Below are 19,616 nucleotides of genomic sequence, written 5' to 3' on the forward strand. Positions count from 1 at the left end.
AGAGTTGTTTTTGTGTGTTGTGTTCCTATCTAGGGGTTGCGCAGCGAGGGTAGAAGTAGGGGTTGTTTGGTATGTAGGGGTCACGTGACCGAGGCTACTAGTATTACTGCTTCAACAAATCATACTACAGTTAAGAGTCAAATGTTAGTTATTCTCTCTGTGATTAATAGATACTGCCTTTTCGATGTATCAGCTTGTTGTATGACAGCAGAAATGCATCAATTCTCGTATCGTATTGATTAATGACTGTTGACTGAATCAACTCTGACAAAATATGTACTTGCGAAAATTGGCCTCGGTAATTCATTCCTCTTCGCCTATGTGAAGTAAGTAGCTTGATGGTTCATAGAGGATACGGTACCTTGAATAAGGGCTCTTTGCATTTAGAAAATGTCATCCGGAGGGTACTCGTTTATTGAATTATTGTATGGCTAGTATCTCGGTCCTTGTAATGTAGATGTTGAGTGATATGTTGTGTCTAGTAATTGGTATTCTTGTTATGAGTATTAGTGGAAGTACGCTTCTGGTATCTCCGGACTTTCAATGGGTGGATCTTTATATCATCCCATGGGATTAGTAGTCCTAGTATTGTAGCTAATCCTATGTGGCCAGCACGTTAGGCAAATAATACTACTACATCTGACGATGGATCGACTCGCAGTATCAAGTATATCAACACCATATAGCGACGTATCATCAGAATGCAGGGCGTCATCTCAAGCATGCATTCTTGATCACAGCGTTGACTTCACCTGGCACCCCCCTCAGTCCCGACCATCCACCAAACATCCCATACACTCCTTAATCTCCTCACCACCCCACACCCAATCGATTCCTCTCGTTCGTCTTCTCCAGGTCCGGATCCCTCAAAAACGCCTCCATAAAAGTGATCACAAAAGGCCCACCCAGCACCTCTACCACCCCCTCCTTCGAAATCCTCACCTCCACCCGATATTCCAACTTCGGACCCTCATCACCCATCACCCACTTCTCAATCCCCAACTCCTCCCTCCCAACATCCATCAACACCACCGCCCTCACATCCCCCTTACTCCAACTAAGCCACAACTTCGCCTCCCCCCTCAAATACTCCAATCCCTCCGGCCAGCCCACATGAAACACCAAACTTGGCCAGGTCCTCGCCCGTCCAGGGGGTAAGTCAAGCGGCCGCCAACTCAAATCCGGCTCCTTCACGACGTCTCCTTCGGCGACTGTCGTAGCACCGAGTGGCCTGAGGGCAAATTTACCCACATTATATCTGAACATCAGGAAGTCGTTGTCAAAGAGCCCCTTGGCTAGTTCCTGTCGGTGAGGGTGTCCCTTCATGATCAGTGTGCGGGAAGGGTAGTCGTAGGTGATTCGGGCCTTTGTTAGGAGGAATTGGTCTTGGTCTAGGTATTGGGTGATGAGGGTTGGTGGGACGTTGGTGAAGTGGAGGTAGGGTGTTCGGTTGGGGTCGGTCTTGTAGTAGAGCCGGCGTAGGAGGGTCGGGCGGGTGTAGGGGTAGGTGGTGCAGAGGGAGCTGGGGGGGATGTTTGGGAGCCAATTCTGGGAGGACATTATGGAGGGTGGTGTGTGTGTGTGTGTGTATGTATAGTGGCTGGATTGTGATTCTGCGTTGTGTGAGCCAAAATGTCGAGGTTACTTCTGACTAATAGTGAATAGGAGTTATACTAACCTTGAGATCTTGGAATAGTTCGTGGTGATAGTTGAAGAAGATGCAGTCGGGGGAGAGGATGATTTTTGGGACATTCAGTCAAGAAGAGAGAATGTTGTTGAAAAGATATGGGCGAGGGGTCTGGGAAAGAGGAAGCTTAAGGCAGCAAACAGAAGAACAGGCACAACAATCAGGTGACGAGCATATCCGTACAACAGGTAGAGAATAAATGAAACAGATGAATATCCACATTGCTTCCAGCAACTTTTACTTATCCAATGAATCATATCGGTACTCCCATCGAAACCCCTAAGTCCATCTTCTACTCCAGTGTCAAGGTAGTAAAACGAGCGACTAAGTTAATAATATTTCCTGGCTATCCTACATATGCAAAAACCAAGTACAAACAACACCTCACCGTCAACTCACACAAATCAAAACTTAAGCAGAAGCACTGGGGGCGGCGCCGCCGCTAGGGGCAGAGCCACCGCCACCGCCCATACCAGAGCTGGAGGAGTCGTTCTCGACACCACCATCAGCAGTGTACTCCGCAGCAGGAGTGATCTCGCTGTTCTCAGAGACGTCGATACCGAGGGAGATCCATCCGAAGACACCGTCACTCACATCGTCACCGAGGAGGACATACTCAACGAAGGGGTCAATGGTGTCGGCCTCCTCAGAGAGGATGCTGTCATCAGCGTTCTCAGTGAGCTCCTGGGTGTTGGTGCTGTAGGGGCTGGTGGCCTCGACCTTGGTGATCAAGTCCTGGTCGAAGAAGAGCTGGCCGACGTAGTTGGCGTGGGAAGTGTAGAGACCAGAAATGGTGTTGTTGGGGAGAGCGGTAGTCTCGTTGGGGGAGTGGGAGAGGACTATTGTTGAGTCAGTATCAGAGGGTTTTCTTAGAGGGGGGATGGTATTTACCGTGAATGTGAGTGGCACGGCTGGTGTAGTGGCCGGGGAAGATGGAGTTGAACTGCACGACACCATCAGAGTCGGTCTGCTGGATACCGCGGAGGAAAGTGGCGTCCAGGTTGGAGGTGTCGCTAGAGTCACCGTTGCCGGAGGCAGCCACGCCAGAGTAGACACCCTATACATATAATCAGTATTGCACGACGCAGAGAGATGAGGTCAGTGGTAAGTGGCTTACAGTAGCGTTGCAGTGCCAGATGTCAATGTAGATTTCGGGGACGGGCTCGCAGGTGCTGGTGTCAATGAGCTGGATGTCCAGGTAGAGAGGCACACCCTCCTGGGTCTCGGTGATGTCGTTGCGGATGAGCTCGCCAGTCACATCTGGTCTGGTTAGCTACATAAATCCCTTTGGAGAAAAGATGGCCATACAGTAAGGACCCTGGGTGACATCCGGGCCAAGAACGCAGGTGGCGTTGGAGGCAAAGAGGACGTTGGGGTCGGTCTCGGGGTTCACGTTCAGAGACGAGTGGTGGGTGGTGTTAAGGATGGTGTCAAGGTCACGAGCCTTGAGAAGGGGAGCGTCTGTATCTTGATTAGCCTAGATCAATCTTGACCGGTAAGGTAAGGACCATACGGGTCTGCAGGCCCCTCTTCTGGCGAATGGCATTCACAGCGTTCTCGCGACGAGCAATGCTCTGCTTCTCAAGGCCGCGGGTCTTGAGCTTCGCAGAGCAGTCGCTCAGACTACGAGGAGCACGCTTCATCAAGGCAGCGCGCTCAGCAGCTTCGGCACGGATATCGTGGTCGGGATGAGCAGAGACGACGCTGGCAAGGCCAGCCAGGCCGGTAAGGAGCGTGTTAAGCTGGACCATCTTGATGGATATCAACTGAAATGAGGGAAGAGATTGGAGGTAGAAAATGAGCGGTGATGAGGATGTTGTTGGATGCTAATGAGATCTATCCCCGGGGCAGGTCGCTTTATATCGTTATCCCAGAACATCATGCCCGTCAAGACGATGCTATCCAGCTGACGCAACCAAGGGAGCAGACCGCCAAATGAAACGCCGGCAATTGTTCAGCTGTCGCCAAGGGCTTGGATGGCTTCGAATTGCTTCATCGTGCTGGGGCCAGACCTTTGGTAGGTAGGGCACGATCCCCCATGACGACGCGGCCCGACATCCACTTGTGGAGAAGGGGTTGCTAAATTATGGCTAAGTTGTGACAGGCTTATGCATGAATGGGCGTCTTTTCAGGTCCGCAGCGTTTTCGGTTTAGCTCAGGGTAGTCCAGGGTAACCCATCTCGATAATTGGGACCTGTATGGGTCTTGAGAAGCTTCTAGCTTCGCTAGCTAGATGTCTCCAACCAGAAGCGTAGCCATGGAAGTTGAAATCTAGTCATCATGGCATCTCATACCTACCAGCAAAAGCAGGTCAGCCTTTTTATTCAGAACGTATCCCTCCAGTCCAGTCCTTACAAGACTCTGAAAAGAGAACAGCGAATACCTCGGCCAGTCATCAGTCAACAGCAAAGTATGCTCCAACAGGATCTAACTCCAACACCCTCGCTACCGAGCCACGATCCAGGTTGATCGTCGTCTCCACCAAGTGGATGTGCCGCTTAATCATCCAGTTTGAGGAGGCTTGGCACCACCGGCAATTGAATGCCCAAAATATCCGAAGCTTGTCGTCCTATTAATCAACCTCCTTGCTGCAAAAGCTGTCCACAGGGTGCTTAATGATCCGGATGCCGCCGGACTTGGCAACCAGGAGCAAACAAGGAGCTGTCGACACACATGCAGTTTCACGGCCCGAGGACCTCGAAAGGCTGTTATTGGCCGAATCAATCAGTATCGGGCCATTTCATGCATCGGTCACGCCAATTATCCGTGATCTGAATGGAGAGAATCCGGAGGACTGTGGCGCGGACTGACAGGGCCGAAGTTGAACCGTTCGAGGAATAATTTCCTTCCACAAGCAAAGCAGATGGCCGTGCGTAGATCAACAGCATAGTCAACGCGGATCAAAGACCATACCCTATCACGTAGACCTAAGATTAGCACACCCCCAGCACAGAGGCATCACAGCCAATACCAGTATGAACGTCGTCATCCAGCATCGTACCCTTATCACAGCCTCCGATTAAGGGCACAAACTGGAGACAGCCAGCACGTAATCCCTTAACCCGCTCAGGCGACAAGGTAAGCTAGCCATCTAGGACCCAGGACCCTCTAATCGAAGGGAAATTTTAGACAGGGACGTAAAAAAAGAAGAAGACCCCCAAAATCAGGGACAAACACCCTGTCACGTAAGCGGGTTGCCCCGCAAGGCCGTGGGGGGCTTCACGCATATCCACATCATTAGGAATAGGCTCATCACGCACAAACAGCCGGCGGCTTGGCAAACACACACACACTGAGTAAACAATGAGAGGTGATTCGTGGAGCCGAAGAAATGCGTTGCGAAGCATTGCAACGGGCGGAGAGAAAGTGAGAGAAGATCGGCGGCGGGTGTACGTAGGTATACGTAGGCCCTCCGCCGCGGCGTGGCTTGGCAGAGCGGAACCACGCCTGATCTAATTCGGCACGGCGGATGCATTCTACTACTTTTACTGTAGATTTATTGTACTTGTGACTAAGTAGACCCTTCTGTAACGTTGGTTGTAGTTGTAGATATAGTGAAGCTGCCATTTTTAACCTGAGTTGGCAGCATCTACAGCAAACTTACTCCACACCACGCCAAAATATACTCCTACATTGAGCATAAGCATTTTTATGCTCCTACTGAGATGATTACGACTTCACATCGGGACCCATCGGGAACTTCCCTCGATCTAGATAACTCACAGGGATATGATGACGATGCATCGAATCCACTACTTGTACTGTGTAGATGGTTGGGTAGCTATTGATTTTCCTCGATGGATGGATGGCCCTAGTGAATTGTGTCTGCCTACTCTAGTCTACTACTATACAAGATCGACATTCAACCCATGTTTCGGCAGTATCAATAAAGTTCATTATGGAATTAGAATATAATTTAGATTTGGAGTGATTGATTAATAAGGAAAGCAAAAACTCGATCAAGAATAGGTGGGGTAGTCCCACCAAAAAACGGATGGGCCAAAAAACGACAACAGACGGGTTCGAACCGCCGCCTCCGAAGAGAATAGATTTCAAGTCTATCGCCTTAGACCACTCGGCCATGTTGTCTTAGTAAGTTCACTGTCTTAATGGACTATAAGGGTGCTTCGACAAGCCACATGATTAGAATCAGGGACACAACAATCCCCACTTCCTGTCGCACCAGCCAATTTTTACTGCGACATGCTCCTGGCGGGACTGATAATGTGGTTTCCGCGGTACAAAGTTTCTGATAGCTTTTTCTCCTCTTAGCGAGGCGTTGAGGATTCCAAATTGCCTGGAATTGTTACATGAGTTCTACCCTCCAAACCGTACGAGAAGACAAGGAGAGGAATAAGTCACAAAGATACGAAATATTGGTATCATGCGTCATTACTTAGCTATCACTAACGTAAAGTAAACAGAAATAAGCAGGATAGATTAATCATAGTAATCGAGCATACCCTTCTGTATGCAGACCCACCAACTCGTCGTCAGCAGCAAACCACTGTCGAAACTGACATCCCGTCCCTCACACCTCCTGGTGAACCGCAGTAGCCTTTTCGGCCACAGCATTTGCAGTAAGACCCATCTCGGCCGTGAAGGTGCCATGCGGTCTCCACTTGGCCGAGGTACGAGGCGTGGTCTCTTCCATCATCTTGTCCACCTGCTCGAGAGTGAGACCCTTGGTCTCCGGGATCAGGAAGTACGTGTAGACAAAAGCGCAGGCGCACAGTGAGCCCCAGATGAAGAATACCTTGGCCTTGAGGTCACCCTTATCCTTGTCGACCATGTAGGGGGTAATGACGGCGATGATCTGACTGGTCAGCGTGTTTCGTGAATAGGGGATCAAGTCACTTACGCAATTCCACAGCCAGTTTGAAGCCGTCGACAGAGCCACACCACGCGACCTAATAGGCAGGGGGAAGATCTCGCCAATCACAACCCAAGCACCCGGGCCCCACGTACTAGCGAAGAAGAAGATGTAAATGCAGATGAAGGAAATCTCTGCGCTGACAGCGTGCTTGTTGCTGCCGTCCACGGTGCCGACGATAGCGACAATGAACTGGCAGATGACCATGCCAAGTGCTCCCCACAAAAGGAGCGAACGGCGGCCAAACTTCTCAATTGTGTAGAAGGAGACGGGGGTCGAGCAGACGTTGACGATAGTGGTAATCATGCTGATGAGGAAGGGGTCATCAATGGTTCCCAGCTATACTCTGTCAGCGCATCATCTCGGGTACAGATTCATCTTACTCACCGACTGGAAGAAGGTCGTGCCGAAGTAGAAGACAAAGTTGACACCGGTCCACCTGATGACGGTTAGTATCTCTCTTCATTTTCTATGTGTGGGTGTGGCAAGGTTGTGACTTACTGTTGCATCATCTGCAGGGAAGTACCCAGGACTGTCCGACGAAGGTTGCTGTTAGGCGAGAACAGACTGCCGCGAAAGCAGTTCATCCAGCTGACGAAGTATCCACCTTCCGGGATCACCTGCATCTCGTACTCATGGTTTGCCACGATCTCAGCCAGCTCATCCTTGATATATTCCGAGTCTTGGGGCTGGCCACGAACGCGGGCAAGGACCTCCGCAGCCTTGGCCAGGTTACCCTTTCGAACAAAGTAACGAGGGGACTCGGGCAGGCAGAGCAGACCACCTCCCAAGATGATAGCCCAGGCGAGCTGGAGGCCGATTGGGATACGGTAGGAGCCCGAGTCGAGACGGTTCTCAGTGCCGTAGTCGACGCATGAGGCCAACATGAGCCCGATAGTGATGCAGAACTGGTACCCTGAGACAATAGCACCGCGAACCTTGCGAGGTGCAATCTCAGACATGTACAGGATAATAATGGCGGAGACAAAGCCAACACCGAATCCTGCGATCAGACGTCCGGCAACAAGCAGACCCAAAGAGCTTGAAGCGGTCTGCAGGACAACACCAACAACGAAGACCACACAACCACTGACAATAGTAGTGCGACGACCAAACCAGTCTGCCAAGTCACCCGCAATGAGGGCACCAAAGAAGGTTCCAGCCGAGAGGATCGACGTGATCAACGATTTTTTCCAGGACGGGAGGACGAAGGAATCTGTGGGGGTAGTGTTATAGTCCTAATAGATGTCAGTCCCCTCTTAACTTATTAGTTGTTGCGATGACGCTACATACCAAGCCCTCAAACTCCTCGATGAAGTATCTCATTCCCATGACACCGCTGATATAACCCGAGTCATAACCGAAGAAGATACCACCAAAAGCCGCAAAGGCACACATCAAGTAGGTCTTGAGGGTGACTGGGGCCTCGACGCGCGAGGCGTCCACGAAGCCATCAGCCATGGCTACTGAGGATAGACTGTGTGATAGTCCGCACAGTGAAAGAAAGTGGCAAGAAGAAGGGTGGGCAGAAGCCTATATGGCAGCAATGGGAGAAAGATAGCGGCGTTCACACGAAGCCCGGGGGACGTGAGGGAAGGTGACGGAGAAAAGGAAGAGGGGAAGCACCGAGAAGATAGACAAGAAAAAACGAGATCAGGGGTATTGGTCGGTTTTATAATCCTGTGCGAGGGTCCAAGTTGCATCATGTTCAGCTCACTGCTGGACTCGCGACTTCCCGTTGAGAATCGGGCCAGCATCGGTTCCGGGGAATGCCCATGGGGTTCTCCAGCTTTGGCCACCGTGCCGTCTGTCCAGTTTGGCCGCCGGCCGTGACTCGTTGGGCTGCAGGACGGCCATTGCTGTGGAGCGTTATTCACTGCAGTCGACCGATGGCATGCACAGGGCCCAGAATCCGAAATTACCACCAGTCTTGATTCGGATGGCTGGCTTCGAGGTGAATGCCTCTCATCCTGCCTGCATGTCCAATCATCAGGCTGAGGTAATTTCCCGGAGAGTTAGGTTTTACCAACAGGGGAAAGTTCTGTACGACCCCAGACCTGGTTTCCCCAGGTTGAGCGTAAGAAATGTACCCACAGGGGGGGGTGCAACGGTTTACGGGGGAGTCCAGATTCAACCCAGCACGAGTCACTGCTATACTCCATAGAAGGTATAGTAAGTCTGCAAGTCAAGCTAGTATAGTACGACTTGTTGACAGGATTTAGTTGCCAACAGCCAAACAGAAACTCGGTCCAGGCGGGCAAACCCCGTCTGGCTCTGGCATTCACTCTGATTGGCGGGGTTTCATAGGGGTCGGAAAATTGAACCTACCACGTGCTGCGCAGAGGAAGGATTCCCCACAATCAAGTGCCAGTCTAGCCGAATCTGCTTAGTGCTGTCATTTTGGGTTTCCGATCAAGAGATGAGCTTCTTGGACCCTGGTCAACCTTCACAGTTCACACAGACTAACAGAGCACTCCTGCCCTATCGGGGCAACCTAGTAAGCATCTTTCTTTGACCCTGGCATGTCACCCTCATTGTTCTCGACTCCCCAGTTCACGATTCCCAGAATTTATCAGTCGCCATGTTAAGCTCCAATGTAACCTTTCCGACAATGGTCCATGACCGTAGCTAATCACGAGCCATCCCCTCCAGAACACCTGGTAGCGAGCACAGACGGCCGCGACGCCACCACGACTATTGAAGGTTGCCCAGCCCGCTGAGTCGGAAGGTAACTGGTCTCCTGTCCGGATCCAGGTCTTGGTCCGAAGTGGCCCTCCGTCCGCGGGATTCTTTGTTGGGTCTGTATCCCAGCTGGAGGAACAGCCTCGGACCTGACCGAAAGGCTCTTTCAGCTTCACACGTGGTTTATTTTCTTTTTCTTCTCCTGGAGTGGCCTATCCGGGTGACTTGCCTCCTCCAATGGGCCTATTTCGGCCCTGTCTGGCTTGTTCTAGGGTAGGAGAATGTCTTCGCCATCTCAAATCAACGTGTCATGCCAAGAGGCTTGGCGACCACGACGTCTCGTCCCGCCAGTGCAGGCGCCATCCAGAAAAATTCAACTTTAGCCGAGAGTGTGTCAATACGAGATGCAATCAATTATAGTACCCGTCATCGTAAGTTGGGTGCGCTAGAAGCGAGAGGCCATGGATATCAAGACACCATGACCGGAATTGCCTCAAACCATACTAACTACCATGGATCATTGACCGGTGAGCATTTTCAGTCATCTAGACTATTAAATACACAACTTCTGCTTGCCACGAATGAGAAAGGAGTATGTCCGAAAGGCGTCTCAAGTGCAGTCACACTGCAAGGGTCTGTCATGTCGGTGTTACAGGCTCCTGGGACGGATCCCGGTCATGTGAGGTGGTATCGGTGAGAAGTGAGATCCATCTATTTTCTGGGAATAAAAAGCAACCACTACAACAGTCTACCTCCTTTGATACGGACTGTATCACCATACACCTATTCAAGTGGATACCGTATGATCGGTGGTGATAGTAGCCTCATAGTGATCTTGCAGTAGCATGGCTGGAATTCATCCGCTACCATTTACTATCTATTCATTATATTTAACTCCTGTCAAAATATTTATCTTAGCTACTATTACACAGAACTTATCGATTAACTATATAATCATAACTTACTTATTCTCCTCTTAATACCCTTCTTCAATCCAGTTCAAAAAAATCTTCCATTCCCCAAGCACCACCTAACTACTAAAGTTACCAACACTGCGGGGTAATAAGTAAGGCATCACCCACATGGCCCCCTTCCTCCGCGTGGTCAGGCATCCTGTCAGCTCCCCGACCAACAACCAACCTACTCACTACTAAGAATGTGGGGTACTCTTAATCCAGCCAAGCTTTGCAAATTCCAACACTACAGCATATCATAACATCACTATCTATGACTCGAACTACGATTTCAAGAACATATATTCAGCTCTGACACCCATAATACCAAAGCGCTTAACACCATCTACTAAGCTCAAGTAAGCATAAGCATAAGCCTAAGCATAAGTATCGTATCCTTCCTCATCACGAGAATACTGAACCATCCATTCCACAAGGAACGTCGCACAACCTGTGATTATTTGACTACATACGCACGCAGTAAGCACAGCCCACACTTTCCATAAAGATATGGAATCAACCAACCAGAACAGCACATCATATGCATGTAGTACTTATGTGGCAAGTTGATGGCTGCAACATTCCTTAAGGGGTATGCATATATAAAATATGTAGTAAGGTAGTGGGTGAGTGCCCTGCCCCTCATCGGGTATATACACATTTACTACTGGCCTATCATCTGGATGCTCATATTATAAGTAGCAACATTACTTTGAGTTAAGTTATTGGTAAGTTGGGATAATAAAATAATTCATCATTCGCTATGCAATATCTCCAATCATACAAAATCACTCTGTATCCTTTACTACTGGTTACCTCCCCATATCTCCCGTTCTCGGTGCTTGCTTAGTAGATACTACCAATGTATCTAAGGTCCCTGTAATACCCCACCACGTCAGCCCAATTCCACACCACAACAATAGACGAATTAGATAGATAGATAATAGTTAGATAGACGTACCTTGAACACCAACTCCCCATTCTCATTAGCAATCTTATCCGCCAGATACAATCCCTGCAACTCTCTGTATCCGCCATCCCGCTTCTTCAAGTACGCCGTCAACTTGGGACCGCGGCCGGTGTTCTCGAGCTGAATGTCATTGGCGGTTTCGGTGAAGTTGGAGCCGCCCCAGATGAACCAGCCTATACAAATCAAATTATTAGCAGTCAGTATCAATACCATACATTCACTTTCTAGTATCTGCATTTCGAAAGAAAATAGGGATAAAAGGGGGGAAGGGGGAAAAGGGATCATACCATCAGTATTTCCAATATGTCTATCAAGACGGATCTTGCGAGCGACATACTCTCCATTCGCACGACGCACTTCAGCGTGCAGGAAAGTAGCACCGGGCTCGTGGATGAGGTGGATGTTTTGGCAGCTGTTGTGGAAGGACATTTTCGTAGGTATATTTCTGTTTGAGAAAAAAAAGGGGTGAGGTGAGGGGGGGCCGAGGAGAGTAGAGAAGGTAAGTAGGAAAGAAGAGGGAATAAACTGGGTCAAGTGGAAGGGTTTATATAAGTTGGAAGATCGCAAGCATTGCTGCCCTACTGAAACTAAACTAGTAACTAGCTGCTAACCTTCTGGATGGAGACCCTGAGACTGGGGATTGCTGCTGCTGGTGAAGTCACCCTGCAGGAAGGGAAGCTCGGGTGGGTCGATTTTCCCTTCCCTTTAAAAAAAAGAGGGGTGGATTGTGGATGTAGTAGTGGGGCTAGGCAGCATTTACTTGTTTAGGTGCTGGAAGGTTCTGCTGCTGGTGATTAGTTTTGGAGGGGAAAGAATACATAGTATATTATCCTCTATTTATTTTTCTATATGAATATCAACGATGGTAGTATTGTAGTATGGCTGGTTCGGTTCCGCCCGAGTGCCAGTACCGTTGAACTGACTGAATGGAAAGGATCGGGCTTGGAGAATGATGGAATGATCCGCACAGGGATCGAGTGGGCCGGGCAAGACAGACGGTCGCGTGACTTTCAATAGTCTACACTTTCAATCACTACTACTACTACTACTACTACTACTACTAACCTGGTGTTCAATGTCCCAAGAATTGGGAATTATTCTATTAGTTATCTACTCGTAACATAGGCTTCATCATTATCACCATCATCATCACCCAGTCTCTATTTCTGCCTAAGGCACCACTTTCCTAAAAGACCAGTCATATCAATCCACCTGAAACCGCAGTGGGCTCATTGCTCCAGCCACATTCTAAAAATATAATACTAAATTGATCTGAACAGCCACAATCACTACTAGTCTATTAGCAGCATTGGCATCGCCACATCCCCACTCCACAGCTCCCTGGGAGGCAAATGGTCATTTTACTACGAAGTACTACGTACTGCTGTGGAAGGCTTGGTGTGACTATCATCCTTGGCAGTCATGATGATGATTCAAGTTGGGTGGTGGCACAGTCTCCGGATGGGTGCTCCTATTCCAGTAGTATTCGTGCTACTGTGGGTGTTTTGTAATATACATAATGATCATACTACTAGTTATTGTTACTAGTAGGATTGACTCAGGTTGATACCCTGCAGCCTCTGCAGGGTGATGATGTTGATTGTGCCACTGTGGTATTACACTTACCTAGGGTTTGTGAAGTACAGCGTGAGTACACAGCAGGATCATCCTGGGTAATCTTTCAGTAGAAAAAAGAATATATAGTATTTTTAGACTAACATTCTAGATTAAGACAGTGTATATATATAAACCCCGGTTCCCAACCTGGCTATGCAAAACCCAATAAGTATCATGTGGTCAATACAACTGACCCCGAGCAACTGAAACACCAAAACTTGAAAATAGAGAATCCCACAGCATCAAAATTCAACTGCTGCACCCTGCCATCCCCCCATCAATCAGATGCAAATCTCCATTAACGTACCCGCCTGCCTTACTGGCCAGATACAGAATAGTCCCAGCAATCTCCTCGCGCCTCCCTGCTCTTTGCAGCGGAATGAACTCTCGGTCAAATGCGCCTTCGACCGAGATCTCTTCGTTGGCTGGGCTTCCACACAGATTACTTGGGAACACTGTTTCAGTTAGCACATAGTCTCAGAATACAGAGGGAAATACTCACAGCCAGGAGAAATAGTATTTGCTCGAATCCCATGAGGAATCAAATATGTCATCATCTTCCTCATCAACATTATCACAGCTGCCTTGCTCATTCCATACGCACAGCCCCCAACCACTCTCCGGTTATGTGCTGCGACGCTGCTCACAGCGATGACCTGACTCTTTTGAAAGACATTTCCTCGCTTGTTGCCCTTGTCCAGTAATGAAACAAAGGCTGCAATGGTGTAGAATACCCCTGTTGTGTTTACCCGGAACGTGTCTAAGAATTCATCGACCGGAGTGTCCATGAGGAAGGATTCCAACTCATCAGGGGTCGCATTCTCCTGTAGAGTGCGACCGACCTTGACACTAATGGCTTCTGGTGAGTCCATATAAAGCATCCCTGCATTTGCGACGAGCAGGTTGATGTATCCGGTTTCAGTATGAATTTGATCGGCAGCGGCAGCAAGAGAGGCCTTCGAGCCTACATCAGCAACGATGGGAATAATAACACCAGGATGCATGTCGGCTGTATCTTCGAGAGTCTCTTTGTGGCGGCCCAGGATATAGACTCTGCTGGCTCCATTGGTAGCGAGGGCGAGAGCCATCGTCTTGCCCAGACCTGCGATAGTAACATCATCATCAGCTTGTGTATAAGAATAAATAGTGTGACCGCAACACATACCAGAGCTCCCGCCGGTGATGACGGCAACCAAGCCGCGCACGTTGAATAAATCCTTGATATCGTACGGCATCTTGATGGAATAGCCCTCGAGTGATGTGATGTGATGTGAAAGAAACAATCAGAATTTTTAATCCATGATCCCAGTTATATAAACGCACCCACAGATCGGTGATACGTCAATTGACACAGGACAAGTTAGTCGGTATGTCGATCATGATTGGATGTATCACAATGACACTCCCAACTTCGCTGTACATCCACGTCGACGCATGCATTCTCGTCGATGTCATATTGTCCAGATGAAGCAAATGATAAGTTATATTGGGTTTGGAAGATTATACTCTAACGTAGAGGTTCCTACCGCATCTAACCAGTGGCAACACAACGAAGAATCAAGCCAAATCTGAAGCTTGACCCCGTTAAGCTGCCCCAAGCTACCATACTTCGGGCTTCTCTCGGGGAAGCTGAGTAACAGACTCATCTAGGATATGTCTAATCTATCATACCCAACCCTGCAGGAGGTGCATGACGCACACCGATAAAGAATACAAATCATTGCCACTTTGTTTCAAAGTACTTAAGAGTTGTGGGTAAGGTTCGTTGTCAATCTTGTAGTCCGCTGGTTGGGTGCTACTCAGGAGGTCACGATCATCAGCCGAGAGTTCGTGTGAGAGGAAGCTTCGGTTATAAATCTCGCTGTCGCACTTCAGATGAATTAGAATTGAAATATGGTTTGCAACCTACGTTTTCGAGGATCTAGTATGGTCTACACGATCTCCTCGGAGCGCTCTAGATCCTACTATACTTGGTAGGTGGCTCTTCTGGTTGCTTGCTTGTTAGATGAACAGCAGGTAAATGCAAAGAGATGTAGTATCCTGGACAGTAAGTGCAGTACTATCACTCAGGAGAGCGAAAGCACCTGGAAGCAATGATCTTTCTCTCGGCATGTGACGTATCGCATGCAAAAAGCAGAAGGAGCATCTACTGAGAACCATGATCAAGGTTTGAACCAGAAAGTTTCTTGATCGCCTGACCTTCCCTAAGTCAAAAGCATACAGATATTATTTGCTTGCTCACGTATATATACACAGCCGAACCCAAGTGTAATATATACACCCTTCATCCGTCTAAGTAAGGCCTGACCTCCAGTGTACATGTTAACAGGCATTCTAACTTAATCAGAAGTGGCGGTGCAGTTGACACTCAGAAGACTCTCATCGACCTGGACAGCGTTAGTCACCGATTTAGATCTTCACCTGGCTTTGGCCGACTCACATTATCGCAAACAAAGTCGTTGGTTCCATCCGGGCTTGTTACATTAATATTGGACGTATAGATATCCGAGCAAGTCTATCGAGTGTCAGCCATTGCACACTAAACGCATACCCTGGAGGGCACTTACATCAGGACTGGAACAAACAATTGTCCCAACATAGGGATCTTCCGATCCCGACGTCGTACCGCGGAAGTTCTTGATGTGGACGTCCGAGATGGTGAGAGAGCTCTATTGGTGTGTTAGAGTGGCTTCGGGGAAGCGGCTGAGGGTCTACTAACCGGGTACTCGTTGCACAAGGTAGTATTCTTCTGCCCATAGCACTGCGTGATTTCAATGGCCCAGTCGACATTATCAATGAGTGCGGTGTCATAAGTGATATTCTTTACGCTACCCGAGCCACCGCCGCCTTGAAGATCGGCAGATAGCGCAGAGGGAGTACCAGGCCAAACCTTGATGCGGGCCATATCCTGCAACCAAGTTAGTAAAATGTTTATTATTTGGTTAAAGTCCAGACAAACCGAAGCGTTAAACATAGTGATGTTGTACACATAGACATTCTCAACGATGTCAACCTCATCCTTGTATTGGCCGAGAGAGCCCACAGAAATGCCGTGGGAGCCATTGCAGTGAAGGTTCTGAACGAGGATATTGGTGCTGTTTGGCTTGAAGGAGACACAGTCTTTGTAGGTTTGCAGGTTAGAATTGTTGAAGTAGACGCTACTTAGGTTTGACTTACCATCACCGTTGTTGATCACCGAATTCTGGATAACGATATTGTTCGAGCGGTAGGTATCCCTACGGGAAAAAAGGTCAGTATAACGCTCAGTGTAAAGCAGGATAAAACGCACCATCCGTCAGTGTTCTTGGCCTCGTTATCGCTCTTACTGTAACCCGAAATATCAATACCATCAAAGAGGACGTTCGACGAGTTAGCCACAAAGTGGTAGTACTGCGGCGAGTACCGCAGCTTCAGCGGACCGATTGTGCCACCATTCAGCCCAATGATACCCATCAAGATGGGTCGCAGAATGAGATCATCTTCGGCATACAGATCATACCAGACCTGTCCGTTGCCATTGATTGTACCACCACCGTACATATTCACATCTTCACCACCGAGTTGGAAGAAGGTCGTAGCGTTCTGGAAGCCCTGTTTAAAGGAGTTGGCTTGCCAGTAGTCTGTATCGTTGGTGAATAAGATTGTTCCGAGGACCTCTATTGAACCATAAGGTTAGTCTATGGTCACCTTGATTGGGTCTGCAGAATTCGCACCTAGGTCAATGTTCTTCAGGAAAGTCATATTCAGCGCCGTTCCAATGATATATTCCTTGTCCTCATCGAAAACGACCTTCCCACCGTGGTTACATTGGTTCAATGCGGAGAGAATGTAATCAGAGTCGTCAGTGCCATCTCCATGGCTGCGGACATGGCAGGTCTTGTCCCTGCTCTGGCTTGTAGGTAGAGGCCGGAAAAGCTTTTTTGGGCCGCAGGCAGCTTCTCTGGACCGGGAGAAGGCCTCTGCTGTGGCGCCTAGCGCAAGAAGGCCAAGCGTGTGAGAGAGAACGTGCGTGAGTCTCATTGTGTGAAATTGGCAGGAGACAAGTCTGAGTTCACGGACAGAGCTTGGGCAGAGTTACCGCAAACCAACGACGATCGCCACTGGCATTTATATTTATTGCACTGAGTCGACATTACTCCCCCGCAGTCTTGCCCACACTGACCACACCACCCATGTCTCCGAGTTGAGGAGTTCGCTGGACTCCATATCCGGGGAAACGCAGTCAACCAAATGGAGCGAGCAAATCACGACTGTGGAGCTATGCTAAGCTTGTGGCTTGCTCCTGTAATCAACAGGGGCACTTGGAGACAGTTAGCTGCTGGAGAATGTGGTGGTGGGGGATTGCGTGGAGGAGCAACAACCGGTGATGTGATAGGAGGGCTTGCCGGAGACGATTATCCGATTGGGGGAAAAACGTGTTTCTGGGGAATTGGCAGGGACCTTACCCCAGCCATCTTCTGCATCATGACTTCATTTTAATGGAGAGAGCAATACCCGGTTATTCTTTAATCCCCGTTAGATGATGTTGTCGCGCAGGTCAATTCCCGAAACTTGCGGTAAGTGCAGGTCAGTGCAAACTCCGTGTGGTACAAGCCTCGTGGACAATACACCACCACTAGGAAGCCATTTAAAAGGCCGACAGCTGCTAAGCTTCTACTAAGTAAATATATACTGTAACAAAGTTACCGAACCGTCTCTATCTCCATTCCGAGATCTCAGCGGTCTCAATGGTCTACATCACTGACAAGCGTAGAGGAATGTCGATGCAATTTATAAGGGAATATGTACATATATAAGTCGGAGTCGCCTCCAGCCAACTTCATCTCATGATATGCTCTATGAGCCTACTCACCAATGCCAACGGGAAGACAATCTATTGTCGCTTAGGGTGCACTTTACGCAACCCTTGTCCCAGACCAAAAGCTGTTTAAGCAGACTTCTCGACGGCAGCCTTCGCCTGAGTAGCAACAGCCTTGGCGTCGTCGGCCACCTCCTGTTCCAGATCCTGCACGGCGGCGGCGGTCGAGCCATCAAGGCTACGGCGGTAGTTGATAATGCGGCCGACCTGGACAACACCGACACATCCGAGGAAGAAGTTGACAGCAGCGAGCCTAGCCAGTCAGTATACTTTCCCAGCTTTTCAAAAATCAAGGTCGAAGTACATACAGGTAGTTCTTGGGGGTGATGATCATGCACCAGCGAGTCCAGATGCAGCCAGTGGCCATCAGAGCACCGTTCTGAGTGAGGGAGAGCTTCTCGGCAGGGCGGCTAAAGTCGGAGATACCGGCGATGACAAGAGCCCACTGGTTGAGTCAGTGAGATAGTACATAGATATAGTAGGAGTATCGCGATTGAGAGGGAAGATCTGAGGAACAGGTTTCAGCAGGGTGCATGATTTCGTACCTTCATAACGGGGGCCCTATGACACATCAGTGTTAGTATACAATGCAATATAAACATCCACATGATTTGAAAAAAGAAAAAAGAAAAAAGCAAATGCAAAAACATAATATCCGAGTATAACTTACCAGAAATGCACCGTCTTCACACCGACCGGGCTGTTCCATAGACGCTGGAAAGTGCTCTGTTGCTCAGCGGCCGCAGCATCGGAGCTCTGGAAGCGGAAGCCCTGGGCACCAGGCCGACGGAAAGGGCCATATGCGTTGCGGAAAGCAGCTCTGGTGTTCTGGAAGAAGCGAAGACCAACACGGGAGGACGACATGGTGATTGATTTTATATGGCGCGGATACGGCGTGAACGGGACGAATCAAGGACGGCGGTAAGAGGGTGGAAAAACCGGAGAGAAAAGGACAAGGATCGGTCCAATTGAAGAAGAGAGTGGAGATGTTCAAGACACGGCGTGCGCAACAACAGCAATAGGCGACCAGCCGGGGAAATATGAGAATGGAGTTCTTGGTAAAATGACGAAGGGAAGAGTGAGTCCCAGCGGCCCCGAGGTCGGCCTTCCGTTGGGGGTTGCGGCTCTTTTCCGGCTGAGGTAAGCGGTGACAATCACGCTTGACCGGATTGGTCTGTACGGGCTCAGAACCTCCAGCGGGAATCAATTCATCGTCTCCTCCCCCAGAGTCCCTGTGATCAGCTTCAAGCTCCCATTATCGGTCCTTGACCCCTCCGTCGCCCCCAATTGATACCCTGCGCCGATTTCTACGGGGCTAATTTTTGTTGTTGACTCTCGTTGCGAACTCCGGTCCTCCCGTCTATCACGATCTTCCCCCACAATGTCGTCCAAGTACGTCTTCACCAAGGGTCTGAAGGAGCTGCGCTTCCTTTTCTGCCAGACCTCTCAGGCTAGCTCTGCTACTCGGTGAGTCTACAATGTTCCCAGTTGGTATTACATGAGGGAGTCGCTGATAACCTGTATCTGTAGCTCGTTCTTGCAGCGCGCATACCCGACCATGAAGAAGCACAACCCTCACACCCCCATCCTGATGCGCGAGGCAGCTGGTACTGTGCCTAGGGTGTACGCCAGATACGGTACGACAAAGTTTTTCAAAGCGACACCAATGGTGGATGAATTTATAGCTAATAAATTCGCAGCTTTCGGCCAAGAGAAGCAGGAAGCTCTGACCGGTAAGATTCTTGAGCGGAGATTATAAGGCAAAACTGACCATGATGCACCTCCAGGCTTGACGGATCAGCAGATCGAAGAGAAGATCACTCAGTTGGTGAAGGCGTCTTCATAGCGAAATCACGACGCGTCCGTATATGTTCATGCACCGCATTTCCAATTTGCACTGTATCTATAGATGAATTGAAACTCGTTCGCCGTGATAACCCAGTCAATATTTACACGATTCCATTGTTCGCTTTTCA

The 19,616-nt window shown here is 49.2% G+C and overlaps 8 protein-coding genes and 1 non-coding gene across 9 annotated transcripts; 1 reads left to right on the forward strand and 8 right to left on the reverse strand.

Moving 5' to 3' along the window:
- Positions 1-770: 770 nt before the first annotated feature.
- On the reverse strand, positions 771-1,714 carry BO87DRAFT_451035 (uncharacterized protein). Its single transcript, XM_025628443.1, has 2 exons — positions 1,679-1,714; positions 771-1,613 (listed from the first exon to the last, which is right to left on the reverse strand). The coding sequence occupies exon 2, from the start codon at positions 1,558-1,560 to the stop codon at positions 811-813; it is 750 nt and encodes a 249-aa protein (XP_025474135.1). The 5' UTR covers positions 1,561-1,613; positions 1,679-1,714; the 3' UTR covers positions 771-810.
- Positions 1,715-2,098: 384 nt separating this feature from the next.
- BO87DRAFT_391707 (intradiol ring-cleavage dioxygenase) lies at positions 2,099-3,438 on the reverse strand (the record flags this gene model as incomplete). Its single annotated transcript, XM_025624974.1, has 5 exons — positions 2,099-2,526; positions 2,579-2,744; positions 2,805-2,947; positions 2,996-3,148; positions 3,201-3,438. The coding sequence occupies 5 exons, from the start codon at positions 3,436-3,438 to the stop codon at positions 2,099-2,101; spliced, it is 1,128 nt and encodes a 375-aa protein (XP_025474136.1).
- A 2,256-nt stretch (positions 3,439-5,694) lies between these two features.
- On the reverse strand, positions 5,695-5,776 carry BO87DRAFT_t270. Its single transcript has one exon. It is a non-coding gene; the product is annotated as a tRNA-Ser (tRNA).
- A 442-nt stretch (positions 5,777-6,218) lies between these two features.
- On the reverse strand, positions 6,219-8,021 carry BO87DRAFT_321633 (sugar porter family MFS transporter; the record flags this gene model as incomplete). The annotated part of the gene is made up of 5 exons (XM_025619942.1): positions 6,219-6,503; positions 6,549-6,899; positions 6,948-6,999; positions 7,062-7,798; positions 7,854-8,021. The coding sequence occupies 5 exons, from the start codon at positions 8,019-8,021 to the stop codon at positions 6,219-6,221; spliced, it is 1,593 nt and encodes a 530-aa protein (XP_025474137.1).
- A 2,911-nt stretch (positions 8,022-10,932) lies between these two features.
- BO87DRAFT_381191 (CVNH domain-containing protein) lies at positions 10,933-11,836 on the reverse strand. The gene is made up of 3 exons (XM_025624469.1): positions 11,453-11,836; positions 11,157-11,338; positions 10,933-11,072 (listed from the first exon to the last, which is right to left on the reverse strand). The coding sequence occupies exons 1-3, from the start codon at positions 11,592-11,594 to the stop codon at positions 11,064-11,066; spliced, it is 333 nt and encodes a 110-aa protein (XP_025474138.1). The 5' UTR covers positions 11,595-11,836; the 3' UTR covers positions 10,933-11,063.
- Positions 11,837-12,964: 1,128 nt separating this feature from the next.
- Positions 12,965-13,936, reverse strand: BO87DRAFT_381192 (SDR family oxidoreductase). The gene has a single exon (XM_025624470.1). It carries the CDS (start codon positions 13,868-13,870, stop codon positions 13,247-13,249), a length of 624 nt encoding a protein of 207 aa, XP_025474139.1. The 5' UTR covers positions 13,871-13,936; the 3' UTR covers positions 12,965-13,246.
- Positions 13,937-15,101: 1,165 nt separating this feature from the next.
- BO87DRAFT_212816 (putative extracellular exo-polygalacturonase) lies at positions 15,102-17,044 on the reverse strand. Its single transcript, XM_025618630.1, has 8 exons — positions 16,496-17,044; positions 16,072-16,438; positions 15,960-16,018; positions 15,742-15,902; positions 15,502-15,690; positions 15,350-15,451; positions 15,223-15,297; positions 15,102-15,169 (listed from the first exon to the last, which is right to left on the reverse strand). The coding sequence occupies exons 1-8, from the start codon at positions 16,800-16,802 to the stop codon at positions 15,122-15,124; spliced, it is 1,308 nt and encodes a 435-aa protein (XP_025474140.1). The 5' UTR covers positions 16,803-17,044; the 3' UTR covers positions 15,102-15,121.
- Positions 17,045-17,530: 486 nt separating this feature from the next.
- Positions 17,531-18,704, reverse strand: BO87DRAFT_381194 (mitochondrial pyruvate carrier family protein). The gene is made up of 4 exons (XM_025624471.1): positions 18,311-18,704; positions 18,186-18,201; positions 17,949-18,085; positions 17,531-17,893 (listed from the first exon to the last, which is right to left on the reverse strand). Exons 1-4 carry the CDS (start codon positions 18,502-18,504, stop codon positions 17,710-17,712), a joined length of 531 nt encoding a protein of 176 aa, XP_025474141.1. The 5' UTR covers positions 18,505-18,704; the 3' UTR covers positions 17,531-17,709.
- Positions 18,705-18,827: 123 nt separating this feature from the next.
- BO87DRAFT_381195 (L51/S25/CI-B8 domain-containing protein) lies at positions 18,828-19,593 on the forward strand. The gene is made up of 4 exons (XM_025624472.1): positions 18,828-19,107; positions 19,171-19,277; positions 19,341-19,373; positions 19,428-19,593. Exons 1-4 carry the CDS (start codon positions 19,022-19,024, stop codon positions 19,484-19,486), a joined length of 285 nt encoding a protein of 94 aa, XP_025474142.1. The 5' UTR covers positions 18,828-19,021; the 3' UTR covers positions 19,487-19,593.
- The last annotated feature ends 23 nt before the right edge of the window (positions 19,594-19,616 follow it).

Source organism: Aspergillus neoniger, assembly GCF_003184625.1.
Source record: "Aspergillus neoniger CBS 115656 unplaced genomic scaffold BO87scaffold_62, whole genome shotgun sequence".
Classification (NCBI taxonomy): Eukaryota; Fungi; Ascomycota; class Eurotiomycetes; order Eurotiales; family Aspergillaceae; genus Aspergillus; species Aspergillus neoniger.